This window comes from Dendrobates tinctorius, unplaced genomic scaffold (genome assembly GCF_039654945.1).
Source record: "Dendrobates tinctorius isolate UK_male_01 unplaced genomic scaffold, ASM3965494v1 ptg000104l, whole genome shotgun sequence".
In the NCBI taxonomy this organism is placed as follows: Eukaryota; Metazoa; Chordata; class Amphibia; order Anura; family Dendrobatidae; genus Dendrobates; species Dendrobates tinctorius.
The window spans coordinates 12,913,691-12,939,368 of record NW_027361772.1 but is presented as its reverse complement, the minus strand read 5'-3'; the positions used below and the strand labels follow the sequence as shown (position 1 = coordinate 12,939,368).

The following is a 25,678-nucleotide window of genomic DNA, read 5'->3' as shown; positions in this document are numbered from 1 at the left end:
CTGTCCCAAACGCCATGACCTGGGTTTTAGTGCGTGGCATGGGCCATTTGGCTATGGCCTCAATCTTGGCTGGTTCTGGTCGCTGTTTCCCACTTCCCACCCAATGCCCTAAATACTGAACCTCTGCTTTGCCCACGTGACACTAGTTTGGGTTCAGGATGATTCCGGCCTGGTGGATCCTGTCCAATACTGTTTCTAGGTGATTTAGATGCTCTTCCCATGTCGCACTGTAGATGGCGATGTCGTCCAGGTAGGCACAAGCATAGTCCTTGAGACCATCCAGAAGCCGGTCAGCCAGCCTTTGGAAGGTCGCCGAGGCATTCTTCATCCCGAATGGCATAACTCGAAACTGGAATAAGCCGAATGGGGTGACAAATGCCGACTTGGGAATAGCGTCAGGACTAAGGGGAATCTGCCAGTAGCCTTTGCATAGATCGATGGTGGTCAAATACTTTGCCCCCGCCAGCCGGTCTAACAACTCATCCACACGCGGCATGGGGTATGCATCCGTCACTGTTTTCTCATTGAGCTTACGACAAAACCATGTAGTCCCATCCTTCTTGGGCACTAACACTACGGGGGATGCCCAGGGACTATCTGACTCTTCAATGACCCCTAAATGCAACATCTCTTGTATCTCTTGTCGCATCGCCTCTCGTACAGACTCAGGGACGCGGAAGGGGTTTCGTCGCAGGGGGGTCTGATCCTGGGTCTCAACCTTGTGTTGTGCCAGACGAGTGTACCCCGGTCTCTCTGAAAACATCCTCTGTCGCAGCCTCAACAACGCCTCCGCCTGCTGTCTCTCCCGGGGGCCTAGGTCTTCACCCAAGTGTACCTGGTCCCATGTTTTAGATTGAGTCCTTTCCCCTAAGACATCCGGCAAGGGAAGTCCGGCTAAATCCTCTGCTTCAGGTGCACAGATGGCCACTACCTCTCCAGGGCGCTCCCGGTAGGGCTTAAGCATATTCACGTGGAACATGCGGATAACCCTGGGGTCGTCACAATCGGCGACATTATAGGTTGTGTCGGCTATTTTCCCCACTACCTGGTAGGGCCCCTGCCATGCAGCTTGAAACTTATTCTGCTTAGTGGGCTCTAACACCAGGACCTCCTGTCCTATTTCCAAGCTGCGCTCTCTGGCCCTCCGATCGTACCATATGCGCTGGCGCCGCTGGGTCGCCTGCATGTTCTCACGTACAGCCTGAGTCAGCTCCTGTAGGCGGTCCCGGAATTCCAGCACATAGGGTACAATAGGTACCCATTCTATGAGGCCCTCCCCTTCCCAGTGTTCCAGCACTAAGTCTAGGGGTCCCCTTACCCGTCTCCCGTATACCAGCTCGAACGGGGAGAACCCCGTGGATTCTTGGGGCACCTCCCGATAGGCAAACAGGAGGTGTGGCAAGAATTTCTCCCAGTCCCTGTAGGTCCTGGTAAAAGTCTCAATGAGCTGTTTTAATGTCCCGTTAAAGCGTTCACACAACCCATTGGTTTGCGGGTGGTACGGGGCGCTTCTAATGGCCTTTACGCCGCACAGCTTCCACAGTTGGTTGGTGACCTCTGCTGTAAACTGGGTACCCTGGTCCGAGATAATCTCCCGGGGAATTCCAACCCGTGAGAAAACCTGGAGCAGGGCGGCCGCCACCGTCTCTGCCAGTATGTTAGGTAACGCAACCGCCTCTGGATACCGTATGGCATAATCTACCACTGTAAATATATACTTTTTCCCGGACGGACTGGGTTTGGCTAACGGCCCTATCAAATCGACCGCTACTCGGCTAAATGGTTCCTCCACAATGGGGAGGGGGCGTAATTTGGCCTTGCATCGATCCCCCCTCTTGCCAATGCGCTGACAACTGTCACAGGTCTGGCAGTACTGAGGAACATCATAGGTTACCCCCGGCCAAAAGAAGTTTTGTGTCAGACGATGCCTGGTACGACTGACGCCGAAGTGCCCGGCCAAGGGTATATCATGAAAGATTCGCAGTAGCTCCTGCCTATACTTCTTGGGAACTACCAGCTGTTGTTTTATAGTGGGGCTCGTCCCTGTGTGGTGCTGCTCTGTGATCCGGTAGAGGAGTCCCTGCTTCCATACAAACTTTTCCCCTTCTAGTACTCCTCTCCCCTCCTGTGCCTTCCCACGATATCCCTCCAATGAAGGATCCTCAAGTAACTCCCTCTTAAATTCATCTGGGGTGGCCCAAGAAATGTGTCTGGCTATGGGAATACGTGTAGTGCTGGAATGTCTTACCTGGGCCTCTGAGTGTGATTCCACCTCCGCAGCTCGAGCTTGTCTCCGGGTGGTCACAGGATATGTCTCAGCCAGAGGGGCCACCGAGAATGCAGACAACATGGGCCCCAAGTCATTTCCCAGCAAGACGTCTGCAGGCAAATCCTCCATCAAGCCAACCTCAACAAGGCCATCCCCGACTCCCCAGTTCAGGTGAATCCTGGCAGTGGGTAGTCGATGTATGGCTCCACCTGCTACATGGACTGCCACTGTCCGGTCCGTCTTCTCTTGGTCCCGGACAAGATGAGGCTTCACAAGGGTCAAAGTTGCCCCGGAATCTCTTAGTCCCTGCATACGTTTCCCATTAACCCACACGACTTGTCGATGCTGTTGTCATTTATCTGCCCGAGCTGCCTGCATGGGGTCTACTTCATACAGCACTTCCTCCATCTCTTCCACCCCTTGGTTAGTCGTAGCCCCCAATGCCGGGTCAGCTTCGCCTTGGTAGCAGTGTACAGCAGCCCGGCTGAAGGTAGCTGTTCCCGCCTTTGGCCACTGGGTATGCTGAGTCCAGTTGGGGCATTGTCTTTGCAGGTGGCCCAGCTGACGGCAGGTGTGGCATCGCGCCCCAGGGGGACTGTGGTAGGCTGGGTTTCTAGCTGATCCCCCTACAATCTTCAGTGGTTTGGGGCCCTCCAGGTCCATGGGCGGGCCCCTAGTGACCACCTTTGATCCGGAGAACTGCGGCCTCCTGGCATCATGATGTTCATCGGCCAGACGAGCGGCTTCCTCAAGAGTCGTTGGCCACCTGTCCCGAAGCCATTCCTGTGTCTCGGGGTTTAGTCCATTAAAGAATCGTTCTAACAGGAAGAGCTGGAGGACGTCCTCCTTAGTGGTTGCTTGGCTCCCTTGTACCCACTGTAGCAGTGACCGCCATAATTTACAGGCCCATTCAGCGTGGGTATCGGTTACGCGTTTTATAAGTCCGCGGAACTTTTGGCGGTAGGCCTCTGGTGTCAGCGCTTACCGGGCCAAGATCACTTCTTTGATCCGCTCATAGTCCATACAGTCCTCATCAGGTACCGTGCGATAGGCGTCCGCTGCCCGGCCTGTCAGCTTGCTGGCTAGAATCTGAACCCATTCCTCCGGCTTTACTTGATGAAGGGCACACTGCCGCTCAAAGTCCTGCAGAAAGCCATCAATGTCTTCCTCTGCCTCCCCCATCTGTCGGAAGGCATTGTACTGGATCTTTTTGTGGCTTACTGTTGAAGGTACCTGGTCGAAGGCCAGAGCTCCCCCTGCTCGCTGACTCTCCTCTCTCAGCTCTGCCATCTCCATCTTGGCCAGCTCCACTTTGGTCCGCTCTGCCATTTCCATCTTGGCTAGCTCTATCCTGGTCCGCTCGGCCATCTTTTCCTTCAGAACAGTACGCACATCAGCCATCACCTCACGTATGATCTCTACTGCAGGGTTTGGGCCATAGAACGCCAGTCTGTTCTTTACCTCCCTCTGGAATTCGGTCTCCTCCACGTTCACATTGGGGGGCGCTGCACTGTCGTGTTCCATGATGGCTGCTATCAAATCCGCTTTTGTTTTGTTGCTGGCGATCAACCCTCGGGCTTCCACCAGGTCTTTTAATGTAGTCCTCTTTAACTTCTGGTAGTTATTTTCCATTCATTCCTTTCCTCCTGTAGAAGGGGTATCAAATCCCGCTCTCTGCCACCAGTGTAACGGGGTCTTCCAAGCTGGGGTACCTCTTTCAGTACCACCCCGTGTTTTCTGAGGTCCGCTCTGCGTTGGCTGGAGTCTGAATGAATGACGCTGGCTGGAATTCCTCTGAGTGCATGGGCGCATATAAAAGATCACTGCTTCTCCATGTATTTCCAGTCTGACAACACTTTACTCACAGGACACAGAATATATCACACAGATACAGAGGGCCGGCCAATAGACAAGCGTCAGGCAAGACATGCATTACAAAAGCCACAGGTGGCCGGAGCCTGCGGATGTTTACTGTGGGAATTACAAAGGTGGGGGGAGGGCGGACACTGCGGATACATTAGGGACATGCATCTCACATGGAACCTATTATATATACATATAACTGCACAACATATTCTGGGTGCTGAGTGGTTCTGTAACAGGTATTATACACATGACTAGGTTTTTAAATACATCAGTTAGGGACTGTTCTGATACGGGTTACCTTGATGTTTGGTATAGCGGCTTAGTATAAATTTTTTGAAAAAACATATCAACCAATACCCTGTTTTCTATCATCTTTTTACTAGCACTTGCCGTTTACTGTTAATTCTTTACAACAGAGTATTTTATAACTCATAATATTAGTGTGCGCTTGGAACACTCATAAAGAAGTGGGAAATCTAAATTAGGTGGTTATAGAGAAAAAAAAACAACCTCTTATAAGTGATCTTTATGTAGCTGGATAATAGCGAGAAAATAGCAATTAGAAATAGACAATTGTAAGACCTCAGAAGAAGTGCTTATGGGAAAGAATATATATATATATATATATATATATGTATATGTGTATATATATATATATATATATATATATATATATATAGATGCTGCTGCCAATCTTAGTTCCAACCTGAACAATCATTAAAAACTAAAAAGGCATGAGTGAGGGTAAAAACCTGAAATCACTGAACAGGTTATATACTGCAGGGTACTTCTCCCTGATAGCAGCTTAAAAAAAAAGTCAAAGTCAAATTGCAGCCTGTGAACGGCTGTGCAGAGTAGCTGCAATAGTAAATGCACAAGTCAGAGGGGGGGGGGGGGGACTTTCCCATTGGTCTCCGCCGCAACCACCAGCAAGTGAAACCGACGTGGTCATGTGCTGACTCACATCATGAAGGTCCTGTATACCTGGAGCAGCTCACTGACGCCGGGAGCACGAGAGGCCGCTCACGTCTGCTCCACAGCTTGGAGGTACACTGACAGGAGGCTGCCACCGGCCGGGGCAGTCCCTGTAACTCGTCTATACCTCTGTGTACAAAACCCCCCCTCTTTTTCCAAGCGCTGGTGCAAAAAGCGCTATTTTAACCTGCACCGCTTACTGGAGTGAGGACTTCGCATCACATTATCTTTACAGGTACCGCTCTCTGACTTGTGCATTTACTGTTGCGGCTACTCTGCACAGCCGTTCACAGGCTGCAGTTTGACTTTGACTTTTTTTTTTGAAGCTGCTATCACGGAGAAGTACCCTGCAGTATATAACCTGTTCAATGATTTCAGGTTTTTACCCTCACCAATTCCCTTTTTAGTTTTTAATGATTGTTCAGGTTGGAACTAAGAATGCCACCAGCATCTACAGTTGTGGCCAAAAGTATTGACACCTCTGCAATTTTGTCAGATAATACTCAGTTTCTTCCTGAAAATGATTGCAAACACAAATTCTTTGGTATTATTATCTTCATTTAATTTGTCTTAAATGAAAAAACACAAAAAGAATTGTCCTAAAGCCAAATTGGATATAATTCCACACCAAACATAAAAAAAGAGGGTGGACAAAAGTATTGGCACTGTTCAAAAAATCATGTGATGCTTCTCTAATTTGTGTAATTAACAGCACCTGTAACTTACCTGTGGCACCTAACAGGTGTTGGCAATAACTAAATCACACTTGCAGCCAGTTGACATGGATTAAAGTTGACTCAACCTCTGTCCTGTGTCCTTGTGTGTACCACATTGAGCATGGAGAAAAGAAAGAAGACCAAAGAACCATCTGAGGACTTGAGAAACCAAATTGTGAGGAAGCATGAGCAATCTCAAGGCTACAAGTCCATCTCCAAAGACCTGAATGTTCCTGTGTCTACCGTGCGCAGTGTCATCAAGAAGTTTAAAGCCCATGGCACTGTGGCTAACCTCCCTAGATGTGGACGGAAAAGAAAAATTGACAAGAGATTTCAATGCAAGATTGTGCGGATGTTGGATAAAGAACCTCGACTAACTTCCAAACAAGTTCAAGCTGCCCTGCAGTCCGAGGGTACAACAGTGTCAACCCGTACTATCCGTTGGCGTCTGAATGAAAAGGGACTGTATGGTAGGAGACCCAGGAAGACCCCACTTTTTACCCCGAGACATAAAAAAGCCAGGCTGGAGTTTGCCAAAACTTACCTGAAAAAGCCTAAAACGTTTTGGAAGAATGTTCTCTGGTCAGATGAGACAAAAGTAGAGCTTTTTGGGCAAAGGCATCAACATAGAGTTTACAGGAGAAAAAAAGAGGCATTCAAAGAAAAGAACACGGTCCCTACAGTCAAACATGGTGGAGGTTCCCTGATGTTTTGGGGTTGCTTTGCTGTCTCTGGCACTGGACTGCTTGACCGTGTGCATGGCATTATGAAGTCTGAAGACTACCAACAAATTTTGCAGCATAATATAGGGCCCAGTGTGAGAAAGCTGGGACTCCCTCAGAGGTCATGTGTCTTCCAGCAGGACAATGACCCAAAACACACTTCAAAAAGCACTAGAAAATGGTTTGAGAGAAAGCACTGGAGACTTCTAAGGTGGCCAGCAATGAGTCCAGACCTGAATCCCATAGAACACCTGTGGAGAGATCTAAAAATGGCAGTTTGGAGAAGGCACCCTTCTAATATCAGGGACCTAGAGCAGTTTGCCAAAGAAGAATGGTCTAAAATTCCAGCAGAGCATTGTAAGAAACTCATTGATGGTTACCGGAAGCGGTTGGTCGCAGTTATTTTGGATAAAGGTTGTGCAACCAAGTATTAGGCTGAGGGTGCCAATACTTTTGTCTGGCCCATTTTTGGAGTTTTGTGTGAAATGATCAATGCTTTGCTTTTTGCTTCATTCTCTTTTGTGTTTTTTCATTTAAGGCAAATTAAATGAAGGTAATAATACCAAAGAATTTGTGTTTGCAATCATTTTCAGGAAGAAACTGAGTATTATCTGACAAAATTGCAGGGGTGTCAATACTTTTGGCCACAACTGTATATATATATTTTTTTTCCCTTAAGCACTTCTTCTGAGGTCTTAAAATTGTCTATTTCTAATTGCTATTTTCTCGCTATTATCCAGCTACATAAAGAGCACTTATAAGAGGTTTTTTTTTTTTCTCTGTAACCACCTAATTTAGATTTCCCTCTTCTTTATGAGTGTACCAAGCGCACACTAATATTATGAGTTATTTTACCTTATTTCTTTGACACCCTTGTGACAGGTGTCTTAGTGTTGCTGCTGGAAGTACACTCATACACAAGCGCCACTGAATCTCCAAGAGTATTTTATACGTTTGTTTTACTGTGCTTTTCTATGTTTCAGTTGTTAAATTTTTGTATCGTTTTTTCGACAGTATTCTGACTCATTAATGAAGCTTTGTTGAGCTTCTTTTAGCATTCATCTTTCTGGTGTAAAGAAATTAATTTCCTTCTCAGGTCTTGTGACATTTCTCTTCCATGTGGTGCCATTGTTGACAGCACGAAATGGGAAGAGATTTTCTTTATTAAATAACAGCCTTTTATAATCAACTGTCTGCTGGACAGTACATCTGTTTAATGAATAATTAGATTTACCTGTGTTTACATTCTTATTAATTAGAATTTTGTAGTCGAAACTTTATCTTTGTTCCAAAACTTTCATTGGGGTGTTCTCATTTTTGCAACATTGTCTTGAATAAATTTATTAGGAAAATTACTTTTTTAAGATGTGTAAAATAACAAATCTTGTTTGCAATCAATGTTTGGGTATTTTGAACTATGTTATCCCATAGAAAATGTTGATTCTGAAAGGAAACTAAAGGTTTTCTGACACATCTGTTGAGGTGTACTCATTTATGCTGAGCACTGTATTTGACTTGGAAATGTTCCTACTGTCCTAATGGATGTATGCACCATATTAGTTGATTTCTATGTCTCCATCAGTTCATATTTTTCTTTTAGAATTATTAAAGTCAGAATTTCTGCAACTTTATTCCTTTGACGAGCCGAGGTCTCAATGATCGATTCCACTGCTCTATGTTTTAGGATTCTCCGTTCTCATCCCCATGTTCTTCTCTCTGTGGCACATTCTGTGGCTCGTCGTGTCTCGCCATTTGTGAGGCAGGTGGATTTTGCCATTGATTGGATAGGGGTGGAGGCTGGCAAAGAACTTTACGGGTGAGAATAAAATCAGATGACAGGCATAGCTCAGCTTTCATTTTCTCAGTAGTCCCTAAAGTGTTAAAGGGGGTTCCCATATGCACATAAATAGTATACAATACCGTACAGCAACATAGTGCTGGTATACCACACGCAAGGATACACAGCAATATTACTGATATGCTATACACATGAACAGGACCACTTTATCATAAACATAAATAGTATTGCCTTACACAATAATTGTACCGCTATACCACACATATCACTATACTGTTATACAGTACACATACATAGTACCGCTTTACTATACATAAATTGTACTACTCGACCAACACTTGTAGCTCTATACCATGCACATAAGGAACAACAATATCCTATACACACACAGTACATTTATATTGTACACACGTATAGGCACATATACATGCATATACATTACACTCATACACTGCATACTTGTGCCTCACTAGGCTGTTACTTGATAAGAATACTTTTAGATTCAGACTCTATAAAGGGACACTATCATCAGAAAATGATCTATTATATCCGGTTTTTATGGCGCATAAATTTTTTTTTTGTTTGTTTTACATTTTGGCAATTTTTTTTTCACATCGCGATTATTATTTTAGAACACAATTACTAAGCTTGCAATTCTCACACTGGCCACTGGGGCTATTTTTGACACATTTCAGGAAGAGTTTACAGCAGTTTCTTTATCAGCAGAGGCAGGATTACAATGACCGATAACACCTCTATACACCGCGGATAACACAGGATCGGTCGTTCACTATAGGTGATGTCACAGCTGACCTTGCATCCTCCTTCCTGCACTATGAACATTGCACATGCTCATTAGATGCCTTTTTTTTTTAAAAAAAAATAGGGTCAGAGTCTATTGCAACTAATGTACATGTGCGTTTCTTGAAAATTGGAAGATTTTTCTTTTTAATACAGACTGAGATACAGGAAGCAAAATTTTAAAAATACTTTTAACACAAAAACCTATTTTCAATAGGTAATTTTCTGATAATATAAAGGGTTAAGATGTTCCTTGCTTCAATGTTAGGTACACCTCTGTCTTCATTGCTCACTATACTCTTATTCTAATAACCAAGGTGTCTTCTATAGTAAGGGAGATCCTTCAGACTGCACATACATTACATTGAATGGTCGCCTCCGGTCGGTGATCCCGGACCCAGAAGGGAAGACACATGTGGTGGGGGAGCACGGACGAGGGGAACTGATTGGCATGGTATGACTCAGAGACTCTGTAATTAATATAATCATTCACCACATTGAATAACCTCTTACTTTAGCTATAAGTCACCCTTCACTATAAAATTATTTTTTCCCTTCTTACTTTTCTCTTAACTATAATTTCAGGTTGAGGCTTTAACCCATCGACCCCGAGCGACGTCAGTCCATGCAGTACGAGATTCTGAACTGGCAAAACTGCCGGATGGGGTTTTGTCTTATATCAAAAGGAGATACCCGCAGGTGATGACATTCAGCTACAATTAAAGGGTTATTCTCAAGTGTTTAAATGGGTAAAATTGCAAAAAGACATGGTGTGCTGCTTGTTGGCTATATTACCGGCCACATCTGCAGTTTATCAGCAGTGGCCGGTCTCCTAGGCACGGAGCTCAGCACTTACAAGCTGTTTCCAACAGATCTCATAGACACTAAGGGTCTTTTCTGCTTCAGTAGCCCTTCGCTCTTCTGATGCTGCCTCTGTTTGCTGCAGTAGAGAGTGCAAATTTCGTGCTAGTGGCACTGCCATGCTGCTGGTCTGCATTGTCACTCAATCAGAAGCACTCCGCCCCCTATAGGGCAGGAAGCTCTGAGTCTAGGTAGCGATAGTCTCCTAAAAGCCTTCAGAAGTTTCATAAGGAATTTGTAACCTAAATAAATTCTAAACTGTTCTTTCCATCTGCTCCTCAAGGCTTACAACCTAAGGACCCCATGGAAAGCAGCACATTATGTTATACAGGGACGCTGTCCATAGGATCCCTAGGAGAAATAAACAAATCACTGCTCTTAAGATGTCCATATACCAAAAATAGCAGTAAGATGAATGATTGCTCTTCCGAGGAAGAGGACTTGATCTCTAGCACCACCAATAGGAAGTAGCAATCCTAAAAGCCAATATCGATCCTTCAGTGAGCCTTGCGATATAACTTAGGATAAAAGCCAAACCAGAATCTCAATTTGCAGACAATGTTTTGGGGTGATTGCCTCTCATCAGTGCAAGGTAAGAGATCTGATTTTGCTAGGTGAGAGGATCTGAACTGGGGTATAAGGCCTCTTTCACACATCCGTTTTGCGCCGTCAGGCGAGATCCGGCTTTTTTTTGTAAAACCGGATCCGGCGAAATGCAATGCCGGATCCGGTTTTTCCCCATTGACTTGTATTAGCGCCGGAGGGCATTGCGGTTCGTCCGTTTTTTGCCGGATCCGGCTATTTGTCTCGTTCCGGCGTCTGGAAAAAACGGCTACTGTAACGTTTTTTGTCTCCGGCGAAAAAGCCGGAAGCGCCGGATCCGACGCTTCTGGCTTTTTGCCACATGAAAGTCTATGGGCGCCAGAATGCTCCGGATCCAGAAAAAGACGGATCCAGCCACCGGATCTGTTTTTTTTAAGTCTGCGCATGCTCAGATCCAATTGGCCAGCCCCCCAGGAAACAGATATAACCTGCTAGACGGATCCGGCAGAAAAACGGATCCGTTTCTACAGTTCTCCAAAATTTACGCCGGATCCGTTTTTTCTAAAAATAGCCGGATCCTGCCTGACGGCAAAAAACTGATGTGTGAAAGTAGCCTAAGGGGTACCGTTTCTCCTTGTGGAGAGTGACCCTAAGTCATATTGCAAGGTTAGTTGAAGGATCGATATTGACTTTTAGGATCACTACTTCCAATAGGTGGCGCTGGAGTTCAAGTTCTCTTCCTCTCCGAAGAGACTATTTGTATATTTAATTTCCCATATAAACATGCATGGCCTATAAGTCTTCTCACTCTCACATGCCTGGCCTGGCTTGTCTCTCTTCACAAAAAGAAACGTTACCCTTTAGATAAGTTTACCTGTGATTTTCAATTAGGAGAAAGAAAAAAAGCCATGTTTCTATTTATCAGTAGCATCAGGATCAATTGATGTTAGAACTGATGCAATCAGACTTTTTTTTTTTTTTTAACCAGTTTCCATTGCAAAAATATAGCCAGATCAGAAAAAAAGGCAACACGCAACATTTTTAGGTGTGGGTCCATGAAAGGTCCAGCCTAACAATGAATGCGTATCTATTGTGTGAACGATCACACAGAAAACTGTGAGATCAGCTCTGTTACATCAGTTTCCTTCCAGAGTGGTAGTGAAAAATGGATGAATAGGAGGAAACTAGGGATAAGCTACTGAAAGGCACCACTGATGAAACTAATCTCCCGTAAAAACAAAAGGAAGGAGCAATGTAATTAAACATATTTCATCCTTGTCTGGGTATAGTTATGGGTCAGACTTGATGTCCTTTTTTTGGTGCAGACTTGACACAGAAGGTTTTGTGTATTGTGTAGTTTTAGAGCTAAAATTCTGAACTTAAGCACGTTTTTTCATGCATGTTTTCATTCTTCCCATGGAAGACTATAGGGAAAAAGTGTAGCACAAACGCACAGTTCAACAGTGTTTTTAAATGCACCGTGAGCAAGAGTTTTTTTTCATGAAATCAAATCCAACTTACTTGAACTGTTAAACGCTGCAGATATTCTGGACAATAATAATAATAATTTATTTCTAGATCGCCAACATATTCCGCAGCACTTTGCATTACAGAGGGGACTTGTATAGACGATAGACATTACAGCATAACAATAATCACATAGATCAAAACAGATACCAAGAGGAATGAGGCCCTGCTCGCAAGCTTACAATCTATAAGGAAAAAGGGGAGATGCGAAAGGTGGATGGTAACAATTGCTTTTATTGTTTGGACCATCCCTAGTGTAAGAATCAGGTTGTTCCTGTTGCTGCATGAACCATTTAACAGTCTAAATATGTAACAGTACAGACACAGAGGGCTATTAAATGCAAAAAGCATGTGAGAACATGATGCGAGGAACCTGGTTTTGGTAAAAAATTTTGAAATGAGCCACACAGGGATATTTAGGTTAATGCGTTGAGGCGATAGACCAGTCTGAACAAATGCGTTTTTAAGGCATGCTTGAAACTGTGGGGATTGGGGATTAATCGTACTAGCCTGGGTAGTGCATTCCAAAGAATTGGCGCTGCACCTGAAAAGTCTTGGAGACGGGAGTGGGAGGTTCTGATTATTGAGGATGTTAACTTCAGGTTGTTAGCAGAACGGAGGGCACGGGTAGGGTGGTAGGCTGAGACTAAGGAGGAGATGTAAGGTGGTGCTGAGCCATGGAGGGCTTTGTGGGTGAGGGTAATAAGTTTGTACTGGATTCTGGAGTGGATGGGTAACCAGTGTAAGGACTGGCACAAGGTATAGGCATCGGTATAGCGATTGGTGAGGAATATGATCCTAGCTGCAGCATTCAGGACAGGTTGGAGTGGGGAGAGTTTGGTGAGGGAGACCAATTAGTAGAGAGTTACAATAGTCCAGACGAGAATGAATAAGAGAAACAGTAAAGGTTTTTGCAGAGTCGAAAGTAAGAAAGGGTCGAATTCTAGAAAAGTTTTTGAGTTGCAGATAACAAGAGCGAGCCAATGATCGGATGTGGGGGGTGAATGAAAGTTCTGAATCAAGTATGACCACTCGACAGCGAGCATGTTGCTGGGCAGTAATGATGGAACCACACACGGAAATGGCAATGACGGGCATAGGTAGGTTAGTAGAGGGAGGAAACACTAGGAGTTCAGTTTTTGACAGGTTCAGTTTTAGATAGAGGAAGGACAGTGGTAAGACAATCACTGGGGTTTTCCAAAAAGGCAGGCGTGATATCAGGAGAAGAAGTGTATAGTTGAGTGTCATCAGCATAGAGATGGTACTGGAACCCAAATCTACTGATTGTTTGACCAATAGGGGCGGTGTACAAAGAGAAGAGGAGAGGGCCTAGAACCGATCCTTGAGGAACCCTAACAGTAAGGGGAAGATGAGAGGAGGAGGAGCCAGCAAAAGATACAGTAAAGGAGCGGTCAAAGAGATAGGAGGAGAACCAAGAGAGAACGGTGTCCTTTTGAGGCCAATGGAACGGAGCATAGTGAGGAGGAGCTGATGATCCACAGTGTCAAATTCTGTGGAGAGATCCAAGAGAATTAGTGTGACATCGGCGGCCGTGCCCGCCGATGCCCCTTCAGCGGCGGTGCCCGCCGCAGCGTCCCCTCACCTGCGCACTCCTGTCCACGCGCACTTCCGCTCTGGTCTCCGCTCTGCTGCGGGTAACCGCGCCGGCCTTAGGCCGCGCACGCGCGTTCCCCTGCTCTCTTCTGCTAGTAGGGGGCGTCGCTGAGGGGCGGGTCTGTAGGACGTACTTCCGGGTTCTGGATATATCAGGCGTCCGCTCTATTCTGAGGGCGCCTGGTGATTGTGTGACTTCCCTGCACTCATCGGCCCCATATCTACTCTAGTGAATCCTGCCTGTCCTTCTGCTGTTTTCCCCTGTGTGCTCTGTGCCCTGCTCCACTTCCGTCTGTCTGTCTCTGCCCTGTTTCCCCCTCTCCGATCCTCCTCCTGTGGACTCCTGCCCAGTATTTTCCACTATCCCGTCCTGCTATCCTTGTTCTGCCTGCCTGTCCATCGAGCCGTCCCTCCTGGTACCGGCTGTCGCGGTTCTGCCCCCTGCGGTCCTGCCCCTAACGATCCCTGTACAGGGGTCGGTCTTCACCAGGTGTGCTCGGCCCAGGGGCTCCTGATCCACGACCCAGAGGGTCCACTCTTGGACGTATTAGACCAGAATTGTCACAGTATCACCAGGCCATGGATCCCGCCGGTGCCGCGGCCGCTACACAAAAGGAATTACTTTTCCTTCGAGAAAATCAGACCCGGATAATGTCCTTTATGAAGTCTATGGACACCCGGCTATCCGCCCTGCAGACCTCAGACCCCGGGCACGCCCCCCTCCTGGTCAGCCTCCAGCAGGAGCTCGCGCAGCAGCGCGACGCTCAATCCCACATCTTAAGTTACATGGCATCCGTGGATGATCGATTGCTTGCTCTGCAATCCTCTGCAGCCGCAGCAACATCCCCCCGAGACGTAGTCTCTGCCCCGTCTCCCCGTCTGGGTAAACCCCCCAGGTACAGCGGAGACCCTAAGTTATGCCGGGGTTTTCTGAATCAATGCAGGCTACACTTTGAGCTAGCCCCCCTTCAGTATCCTACTGACCGCGCCAAGGTGGCGTTCATTGTGTCCCATCTCGAGGGTGAGGCCCTGTCCTGGGTGAATCCCTTGTGGGAGAGGGATGACCCCGTAGTGTCAAGCATTCAGACTTTCTTGGAAACCTTTCGCAAGGTATTCGATGAACCGGGTCGCTTAGCATCCACCACGGAGGCCCTTTTTAACCTCCGCCAGGGTTCCCTTACAGTGGGGCAATACGCCATCCGCTTTCGGACCCTGTCTTCAGAGTTGGGGTGGAACAATGAGGCTCTTGTGGGAGCCTTTTGGAGAGGCCTCTCCAGTAAGATCAAGGATGAGCTTGCCGGGCGAGACACTCCCACCACTCTGGAGGACCTTATTTCGCTGGCCACTCGTATTGATCTACGCTTTCAGGAGCGCGCTCGAGAGGCGGTCGGAGAGAGAAGGTCCTTTAGGCTGTACCAGGCTCCTGTCCATCGTTTCCCTGCATCTCCTGTTAGTACCGCTCCTGAGCCCATGCAGATTGATCGTGTCAGACTGTCCGAGCAGCGGCGCAGGGAGAGGATGACCAAGGGACTCTGCCTGTACTGCGGAGGGGCCAACCATTTTGTGCGATCTTGTCCGGAGAAGCCAGAGAGGTCGGGAAATGCCTCCACCTAGGTCAGGTAAGAGAGGACCCCCTAGGTGATCAAAATTCCTCTCTCCCCCTTACCCTTTCAGCTTTGATAATTGCAGGTCGGGAGCGTGGATCTGTGGAGGCGTATGTGGACTCGGGTGCTGCTGGAAATTTCATCCGCCAGGAGGAGGTTGATAAACTCCGGATCCCGGTGAATGTATTGAGGAACCCTCGTGCTATTTCCTCCGTTGATGGTAAACCTTTACCCGGACTCATCACCACGGTTACCGTCGAAGTAGACCTTCAAATCGGAGCACTCCACCTCGAGAGAATAGCCTTTTATGTCCTGCCACAACTAGCCCATGCTGTTCTTCTAGGGCTACCCTGGCTCAGACGGCACAAGCCGGTGATTGACTGGCGCTCTGGGGAAGTTCTCCGTTGGGGGCACTCCTGCCAGGAGCACTGCCTACGGGCTCTCACTCGTCCCCGTCCATGGTCGAAGCCTGCCGACCTTCTGGGCCTTCCCGCACCCTATCACACGTATGCTGATGTGTTCAGCAAAAAGGAGGCGGACTCCTTACCACCTCATCGCTCCTATGACTGCCCTATCGACCTGGTCCCCGGAGCCACCCCTCCCAGAGGGAGAACTTATCCTCTATCCCCAGCAGAGACCACGGCTATGACGGAATACATACAGGAGAATCTGGCCAAGGGGTTCATCCGGAAATCCTCGTCCCCTGCGGGCGCAGGTTTCTTCTTCGTTCGGAAGAAAGATGGGTCCCTGCGACCCTGTATTGATTACCGGGGCCTGAACAACATCACTGTTAAAAACCGGTACCCGCTCCCGCTGATTCCAGAACTCTTCGACCGGCTGAGGGGGCCAGGATCTTCACGAAGTTGGATCTGCGGGGAGCTTACAACTTAATCCGAATCCGAGCGGGGGACGAGTGGAAGACGGCCTTCAATACTCGGGACGGCCATTATGAATACTTGGTCATGCCGTTCGGTCTCTGCAATGCTCCGGCGGTGTTTCAGGAATTCGTAAACGAGGTATTCCGGGACCTACTCTATTCCTGCGTGGTGGTGTATTTGGATGATATCCTCGTTTTCTCGGCCGATCTCTCCTCCCATCGGAGAAGTGTACGCATGGTCCTGCAGCGCCTTCGAGAAAATCGTCTTTACGCCAAGATTGAGAAGTGCCTCTTCGAGCAAACAGCGTTACCTTTCTTGGGATATATCATCACGGATTCCTGCCTAAAGATGGATCCGGAGAAGCTGTCCGCGGTACTCCAGTGGCCTCATCCAGTTGGCATAAAGGCCATCCAGCGTTTCCTCGGCTTCGCTAACTATTACCGACAGTTTGTACCCCACTTTTCTACAGTCACCAAGCCCATCACGGTCCTGACCCGTAAGGGGACGAAGTCTAACGGCTGGTCTTCCGAAGCCGAGGACGCCTTCCTTGCCCTGAAACGCTCTTTTGCCTCTGCTCCGATCCTACACCGCCCAGTGGCCAGTAGGCCCTTCATCCTGGAAGTTGATGCCTCCTCCACTGGAGCTGGGGCGGTCCTTTCCCAACAGGCTCCATCCGGACGTCTAGTCCCCTGCGGGTTCTTCTCCAAATCCTTTTCCCCTGCGGAGTGCAACTACTCCATTGGGGACCGGGAATTGTTGGCCATTAAGATGGCGCTGGAGGAATGGCGATATCTGCTCGAAGGGGCAGTGCATCCCTTTACTATCTTCACGGACCACAAGAACTTGGCCTACCTGCAATCTGCCCAGAGACTCAACTCCAGACAAGCCAGGTGGGCCCTGTATTTTTCCCGTTTTGAGTTTAAGCTCCACTTCCGGCCCGGCAGTAAGAACATCAAAGCTGATGCACTTTCCAGGTCCTTGCAGCCACCTGAAAAGGAGGAGGATCCATCATATATTATCGAGCCGGCTAAAGTTATCTCCGTGGCTCCTGTGAGATTCTCTACTCTTCCGCCTGGCAAGACCTTCGTTCCTTTGAACAAACGTCTGGAAGTGCTGCGCTGGGGGCATTCCTCCAAGGTTGCTGGGCACGTTGGGATTAAGAAGACCCTTTTGCTTCTCTCCCGGTATTACTGGTGGCCCTCTCTCCACCAGGACGCAAAGGACTTTGTAGCCTCCTGCAGGACCTGTGCTCAGAACAAGGTTCCAAGGACTCTGCCCTCCGGTCTCCTTCATCCGTTGCCTGTGCCAGAGGCCCCTTGGCAGCAAATCGCAATGGATTTCGTGACTGATCTGCCTCGCTCTGCTGGATGTACTACCATCTTAGTCGTCGCGGACCGCTTCTCCAAGATGGCCCACTTCATTCCCTTGTCCGGACTGCCATCTGCTCCGAAGTTGGCCGAGATCTTTATCCACCAGGTTTTCAGGCTGCATTGTCTTCCTCTACGAATCGTGACTGATCGAGGGGTCCAGTTTACCTCCCGATTCTGGAGGGCTCTCTGTCGGCTCCTGGGCACGTCTCTCGACTTCTCCTCAGCGTATCATCCGCAAACCAATGGCCAAGTGGAACGGATTAATCAAATTTTGACTACCTACTTACGCCACTTTTCTAACGCCCATCAGGATAATTGGGTCTCACTCCTACCTTGGGCAGAATTCGCTCATAATAATCATCCCAGCGAATCAACGTCCAAGACGCCGTTCTTTGTGGTAACTGGGCTAAATCCTGGGGTTCCGTTGCCCTTTTCCGCATCGTCTGGAGTTCCTGCAGCAGATACTCTCGCCAAGGAATTTTCGCAAATTTGGAGGGAGACCAGGGAGGCGCTCGAGGTAGCCAGCATCCGAATTAAGAAACACGCAGACAAGAGACGAAGGGATCTACCCCCATACCATCCCGGGGACAAAGTCTGGCTTTCTACCAAACATATCCGCCTAAAAGTCCCTGCTTACAAGTTAAGTCCTCGATACATCGGGCCTTTTGAAGTACTTGGGCGCATTAACGAAGTAGCCTACAAATTGAGATTGCCGGCATCGCTCCGGGTCCCTAACGCCTTCCATGTCTCGCTCCTTAAACCTGTAGTTCTGAATCGGTTCCAACCAACCTCCATGTCCCCTCCTTCGCCAATTTGTTCGGACGATGTCTTTGAAGTAAAGGACATTTTGGCCATGAAAAGGGTCAAGGGTAAAACTCTTTTTCTTATCGACTGGAAGGGTTTTGGTCCAGAGGAGAGGTCCTGGGAGCCCCGAGAGAATGTCGATGCCCCCCTTATCATGAAAAGATTTCTGACCAACCTCAGAAGGGGAGGACATATGGGGGGGGTACTGTGACATCGGCGGCCGTGCCCGCCGATGCCCCTTCAGCGGCGGTGCCCGCCGCAGCGTCCCCTCACCTGTGCACTCCTGTCTACGCGCACTTCCGCTTCTGGTCTCCGCTCTGCTGCGGGTAACCGCGCCGGCCTTAGGCCGCGCACGCGCGTTCCCCCGCTCTCTTCTGCTAGTAGGGGGCGTCGCTGAGGGGCGGGTCTGTAGGACGTACTTCTGGGTTCTGGATATATCAGGCGTCCGCTCTATTCTGAGGGCGCCTGGTGATTGTGTGACTTCCCTGCACTCATCGGCCCCATATCTACTCTAGTGAATCCTGCCTGTCCTTCTGCTGTTTTCCCCTGTGTGCTCTGTGCCCTGCTCCACTTCCGTCTGTCTGTCTCTGCCCTGTTTCCCCCTCTCCGATCCTCCTCCTGTGGACTCCTGCCCAGTATTTTCCGCTATCCCGTCCTGCTATCCTTGTTCTGCCTGCCTGTCCATCGAGCCGTCCCTCCTGGTACCGGCTGTCGCGGTTCTGCCCCCTGCGGTCCTGCCCCTAACGATCCCTGTACAGGGGTCGGTCTTCACCAGGTGTGCTCGGGCCCAGGGGCTCCTGATCCACGACCCAGAGGGTCCACTCTTGGACGTATTAGACCAGAATTGTCACAATTAGCATGGAGTAGTGAACATTAGATTTAGCTGTTAGAAGATCATTAGAGATTTTAGTGAGGGCAGTTTCAGTAGAGTGTAGAGAGCGGAAACCGGATTGTAGAGGGTCGAGGAGAGAGTTATCTGAGAAATAGCGGATAAGATGGGAGTGGACCAGGTGTTCCAGGAGTTTAGAGATGAAGGGAAGATTAGAGACAGGTCTATAGTTAGTGGCACAGTTTTGGTCGAGGGATGTTTTTTTAAGTAGTGGATGTATGATGGCATGCTTAAATGAGGAAGGAAAGATACCGGAAGAGAGTGAGAGATTGAATATTTTTGTTAGGTGAGAGGTGGCAGCAGAGGAAAGGGACTGGAGGAGATGTGATGGAATGGGGTCACTGGTGCAAGTGATAGGGTGAGAAGATGCAAGGAGCCTGATTACTTTTTCTTCTGTTACTGGTTCAAAAATCAGAGAGTGAGCTAGATGCAGTGGGGGAGGGAGGGCAGTGCATGGTATGAGGTGATTGGGAGATAATTTCCTGTCGGATATGGTCAATTTTGTTCTTTGAAATAATTAACCAGATCGTCAGCTCAAAGCTCCGTGGTTGGGGCATGTACTCTTGGGTTAAGTAGGGAATGAAAAGTGTCAGAGACGTTTCAGGTTATTATATAGTGAGGTGATGAGGGTGTTGAAATAGGTTTGTTTGGAGAGGTGAAGGGCAGTGTTGTATGTTTTAAGCATAAACTTATAATAGATGAAATCTTCGGGTAGATTGGATTTTCTCCACAGATGTTCTGCGCACCTGGAGCACCGCTGTAGGAAGCGTGTTTGCAGCGTGTGCCACGGTTGTCGCCGTCTGTGCCTAGTTGTTCTATGTAAAGGAGGTGCAAATTCATCCAGGGCACTTTGAAGTGTTTCATTGTAATGCTTCAGTGCAGAATCAGGACATGAGAGGGAGGAGATAGGGGCCAACGATGACTGCAAGTTCTTCTTGGTGTTAATGGCCTGTATGTTTCTAAAAGTGTGGAAAGTGGGGGTGACTTGGGCGGGATGGCAGTTCTTGATAGAGAATGATAGAAGATTGTGGTCAGAGAGTGGGAGAGGGGAGTTTGTGAAATTATCCACTGAGCAAAACCGGGAGAAGACCAAGTCGAAGGAGTTTTCGTCTTCATGCGTGGGGGAGTTAGTATGCTGCGAGAGGGCGAAAGAGGAGGTTAGAGATAAAAGGTGAGAAGCAGATGGTGAGAGGGGAAGAGCAATGGGGATGTGGACGTCTCCCATGATGAGGGTGGGGATGTCACAGGAGAGACAGTGTGGAAGCCAGGTGGCAAAGTGATCCAGAAACTGATGGGAGGGTCCTGGAGGACGATAAACCACCGCCACTCGCATGGAGAAGGGGAAGAAGTGTCTGACAGCATGGACAAAAAATAAAGTGGAAAAACAGTGTCTATGTGAGACCATGTGAGCTGTGATAATTTGTACTGGGTGCTGCACAATGCTTTAGTTTTACTTTTGGGGGATTTTCTCTTAACATTGTTGTTTTTATCTATTCTGAATTTACTTTGTAGGTGGTGACCAGACTAATTCATATTTTAAGCCACAAAATCCTGGGAAACCTACAGCAACCACAAGGTGAGCAGATTGGTAGGAATTATTTTTTTTGAAAAGTAGACTGGTTGGAGAAAGTAGTAGAATTAGCATATCATTTTTCTCTCAATACAGCTGTAGCTGATTGCTGGGGGTCCCGTGAGGAGACCCTATGATCATCTTGAAGGGGTTTTCCCACAAACATTTATCACCTATGTATAGTAAGGGGAATAACTGTAAGAACGCTGGAGGTCTGAGCACTGAGAGTCCAACTTCTAGGTCTCCCAACGTGAATTGAGAAGAAGCACACATGCGTCTCCTTCATTCTCAAGGACAATGAGCTCCATTAATTCAGTTGTCACTATTATTACATTAATATCCTTGTTTAAAAAGGTTAACATTTCCTGAAAAGTGTGACCATATCTAATTCCTAAAATTTCCATTAATCTAGCCATACAAATCATAATGTGTGGAGGAGGAGAACAAAAACAACAGTATGTAATGATAAAAATTGTCAAGGTAGTGAGGTGAAAAAACATGTAAAAAGTCACTGCTTAGCACAATTTGCACCAGAATTTTTCAGGTATTTTGTTTAATGAATTTGCCCCATTTTTTCTCCATATGTTGGTGTACAAGAACATCAATTTATTCGTCTCAGCCAAGTGAAAGATGGTCTTCACCATTCAAGGTTTTTAAGGTGGCCACTGGAAGCATTACCTAATATTATTTATGAGTTGCTGGAATGACCGAATATACACTCACTGGCCACTTTATTAGGTACACCATGCTAGTTAGGGGTTGGACCCCCTTTTGCCTTCAGAACTGCCTCAATTCTTCGTGGCAGAGATTCAACAAGGTGCTGGAAGCCTTCCTTAGAGATTTTGGACCATATTGACATGATGGCATCACACAGTTGGCGCAGATTTGTCGGCTGCACATCCCTGATGCGAATCTCCCGTTCCACCACATCCCAAAGATGCTCTATTGGATTGAGATCTGGTGACTGAGGAGGCCATTTGAGTACAGTAAACTCATTGTCATGTTCAAGAAACCAATCTGAGATGATTCGAGCTTTATGACATGGCGCATTATCCTGCTGAAAGTAGCCATCAGATGTTGGGTACATTGTGGTCATAAAGGGATGGACATGGTCAGCAACAATACTCAGGTAGGCTGTGGCGTTGCAACGATGCTCAATTGGTACCAAGGGGCCCAAAGAGTGCCCAGAAAAAATTCCCCACACCATGACACCACCACCACCAGCCTGAACCGTTGATACAAGGCAGGATGGATCCATGCTTTCATGTTGTTTACGCCAAATTCTGACCCTACCATCCGAATGTCGCAGCAGAAATCGAGACTCATCAGACCAGGCAACGTTTTTCCAATCTTCTACTGTCCAATTTCGATGAGCTTGTGCAAATTGTAGCCTCAGTTTCCTGTTCTTAGCTGAGAGGAGTGGTACCCAGTGTGGTCTTCTGCTGCTGTAGCCCATCTGCCTCAAAGTTCGACGCACTGTGCGTTCAGAGATGCTCTTCTGCCTACCTTGGTTGTAACGGGTGGCAATTTGAGTCACTGTTGCCTTTCTATCAGCTCGAACCAGTCTGCCCATTCTCCTCTGACCTCTGGCATCAACATGGCATTTCCGGCCACAGAACTGCCGCTCACTGGATTTTTTTTCTTTTTCGGACCATTCTCTGTAAACCCTAGAGATGGTTGTGCGTGAAAATCCCAGTAGATCAGCAGTTTCTGAAATTCTCAGACCAGCCCTTCTGGCACCAACAATCATGCCACGTTCAAAGGCACTCAAATCACCTTTCTTCCCCATACTGATGCTCGGTTTGAACTGCAGGAGATTGTCTTGACCATGTCTACATGCCTAAATGCACTGAGTTGCCGCAATGTGATTGGCTGATTAGAAATTAAGTCTTAACACACAGTTGGACAGGTGTACCTAATAAAGTGGCCAGTGAGTGTATATTTTGTTAAAGCGGGGAACACAAAAAATGCATGTATAAAAGACCTTTGATTCTTAGCAGGTGATACAAAAGGTTGAGGACCCATAAGAAGATGATAAAGTCCTTCTTATTTCTCCTTTTTAGATCCTAGTAATGTTGCCAACAATCTTGGTACTGTATGTGTTTTACCCTGTAGCAGCAATGTACCTCTCACTGCTTTCACCCTCGAGCTCAAACATGCAATGAATACCATTGGTAAGACTCTCGGCAGGTGAGTGGTTTATAGACCTAATGGTGGTCGGCGTTAATAGATTAATAATCCTTCTCTTTTAGGACCAACTCTGGTTCTTACAAGTGACATCATCAGGGCACGGCTTGGAGCCTATGCCTTAGAAAGGTTTGTGGGGTTCCTTCCCTGCTTAGTTTCAAGTGTACAAATAGCTTGTTTGTTGGTGTTAAACTGGATGTGGCATGGTGATGGGGCAAAAGTAAGATACCTGTTTAGTTATATATAATTACGCTTTTCTGTAGCACCCATGAGTGTCAGTTGTCTACTTGGCTAGCTCAACAAGAAGACCTTCACCGTATTGTCCTATACCAAACGGAGTTTTCACTCACACCATGGACCATACGCTGCATCCGTCAAGCCGACTGTATTTTACTAGTGGGATTAGGGGAAGAAGAGCGATCATTGGGTGAGGTGAGAGCATAGCAAAAGTTATTTGACCACTATTCTTAAACCAGATCTATATAGATGAATGTGTTTCTCTGGAAGAGCTCCCCCATTATTTCTAGAGTTCATTTATCAACCATTTTGTATTTGATAATAATTTTAGTACTATTGTATAGTTAGCTGGACTTGGAATTTAGCTGTCCATATTCCATTTTGTTAACCACCATCGCTAATGGCTGTCTTAGTCCTAATGTTCTTGTTGATCTCTAGCTAGAAAGGTTCCTTGAGAATTCTCCTGTTAGAGCTCTCAAACAGCTTGTTCTCCTCCATCGGATGGATGGTTCCTCTCCTTCAGGAACAGTAGAATGGTTGAAACTGAGGACATGGGTTTCAGGACATTTTCATATTCGAGGCCCAAAGAGGTTGTTCACAAAGAGACCACCACATAGAATGGTAAGAGTAAATTAGCTCAAAATGACTAAAATAGTAGAGACGAATCTTTGTAGACTTTATTAGTGATGGTTCTAGTGGAAGCTTTCAAAAATGAGTTTTTATATATTTATGTGTCATTTTGTGTTTTTTGATTGTAACGATGAGGTTTGGAATCACAAGTATAAAAATATAGAAATTGTAAATTTCATGTTTAGCCAAATTATCTTTCAGCTGGAATTCTACTCCAAAATCCTGAAGAACCAAGTTGACTCTCATAGTGACTTCTCCAGACTTGCTCGAACTCTAACAGGAAATGCCATTGCTTTAGTATTAGGTGGTGGTGGAGCCAGGTTAGTGAATCAGTCTAGTTTTTTTACTGCTTTGTGTGGCTTTCTGAAGGCCAGTTCTCAAATAACCCCTACTGATCATGTTTTGGTCATAGGTTTTCTATCATCTTCTGTAATCTTTACAAAATTCCCAAACCAAAACTGAGGTTCTTTGAGAACTGCGATTGAAAGATGCTGCTTCATAGATTCATTGTGTTACTCATGTTTTCAGAGGGTTTGCTCATGTAGGTATCATTAAGGCTTTGGAAGAGGCAGGCATTCCAGTGGACATGGTGGGGGGAACTTCCATGGGGGCCTTGGTTGGTGGTGTATATGCCGAAGAACTTGATGGGAGTAGAACTAAAGATAGAACCAGCATGTGGGCACAGGTAAGCACTTTCTATCAATCATTGGTTTAACTTTCATAGAGAGGAGTATTTATGAAGGAGATGAAAACTTCAGATTGGTTAGTATCCTACTAATTGTATAAATTGACATGAGCATCATATGCATCATGTGATCATCAGAGACCTAGAAATCCAAATCTTTCATGTTTTTTCCCTATGCTTTAGCTCTGGTCATAGTTCTAATTATAGATCTTCCTTATCCCTTTTATATACTTTTTATGCACCAGATGATGTCTTCTTTGCCAAGGACAGCTCTGGATCTTACCTACCCAATCACCTCCCTGTTATCGGGATCTAGATTCAATACAACGTTGATTCACCTCTTTGGACAGCGGCAAATCCAAGTAAAATATTTTTTGTTTGGATTTCATTTCATAGACTTTTTTTGTAAACTTCTTCTAACATAACTTTTTTTTTTACATTAGGATCTGTGGTTGCCATATTTTTGTATCACAACAGATATCAGTTCTTCTTCAATGAGGGTTCACCGAGAAGGTATGAGATGCTTCTGCCACATGCTGTGCTGTGTATTTGATAGAAACAGCAAAAAAATAGATTTTGTTATCCTCCTCTAGGCATACTTTGGCGCTACATTCGAGCCACCACCTCCTACATGCCTTATCTTCCTCCTCTATGTGACCCAGTAGATGACCACCTCTTACTGGATGGATGCTATGTCAATAATCTTCCAGGTAAGAAGCGAATTTGAGGTAAATATTAAAAAGTTATCCTTCAGTTTTTAAATTTAAGTTTTTCGTTTGTTCGGATCCTAGCCGATGTGGCTCGTTCTATGGGGGCACGCACAGTTCTTGCAGTAGATGTTGGCCAGCAAGAGGAATGGAATACATATAATTATGGAGACAGTCTATCAGGATGGTGGCTCCTCTGGAATCGTATCAACCCTTGGGGAACAAAAGTGAAGGTAAATTATTATTGGGTAGCCAATAGTTCCATGCGGTAAAATTCAAGAGGTTGCTTTACAAAGCTATAATAACAAAAGTATCACTTAAAATAAAGTGTCCTACATAATCATAAAATCTAAACCCAGGAACTTTCCGATCGGATAGCCTATAGGTGTTATGGACTGGCCTGAGTTGGAGTAGTGGTATTGCAA

The 25,678-nt window shown here is 46.7% G+C and overlaps 1 protein-coding gene across 4 annotated transcripts in view; it reads left to right on the top strand.

Moving 5' to 3' along the window:
* LOC141100346 (patatin-like phospholipase domain-containing protein 6) overlaps nucleotides 1-25,678 on the top strand; it is a 91,301-nt gene that overhangs the window by 47,326 nt on the left and 18,297 nt on the right. For 3 of the 4 annotated variants that reach the window (XM_073588762.1, XM_073588763.1, XM_073588761.1), the window contains 14 exons: nucleotides 8,233-8,364; nucleotides 9,478-9,601; nucleotides 9,733-9,846; nucleotides 20,750-20,813; nucleotides 22,871-22,981; nucleotides 23,060-23,123; nucleotides 23,258-23,426; nucleotides 23,670-23,852; nucleotides 24,063-24,181; nucleotides 24,390-24,546; nucleotides 24,792-24,908; nucleotides 24,990-25,059; nucleotides 25,140-25,256; nucleotides 25,338-25,486. In XM_073588762.1, the coding sequence (XP_073444863.1) occupies nucleotides 8,233-8,364; nucleotides 9,478-9,601; nucleotides 9,733-9,846; nucleotides 20,750-20,813; nucleotides 22,871-22,981; nucleotides 23,060-23,123; nucleotides 23,258-23,426; nucleotides 23,670-23,852; nucleotides 24,063-24,181; nucleotides 24,390-24,546; nucleotides 24,792-24,908; nucleotides 24,990-25,059; nucleotides 25,140-25,256; nucleotides 25,338-25,486 (1,690 nt within the window). The remainder of the gene's footprint in view (nucleotides 1-8,232; nucleotides 8,365-9,477; nucleotides 9,602-9,732; nucleotides 9,847-20,749; nucleotides 20,814-22,870; nucleotides 22,982-23,059; nucleotides 23,124-23,257; nucleotides 23,427-23,669; nucleotides 23,853-24,062; nucleotides 24,182-24,389; nucleotides 24,547-24,791; nucleotides 24,909-24,989; nucleotides 25,060-25,139; nucleotides 25,257-25,337; nucleotides 25,487-25,678) is intronic. The other variant, XM_073588764.1, reaches the window with a different exon arrangement.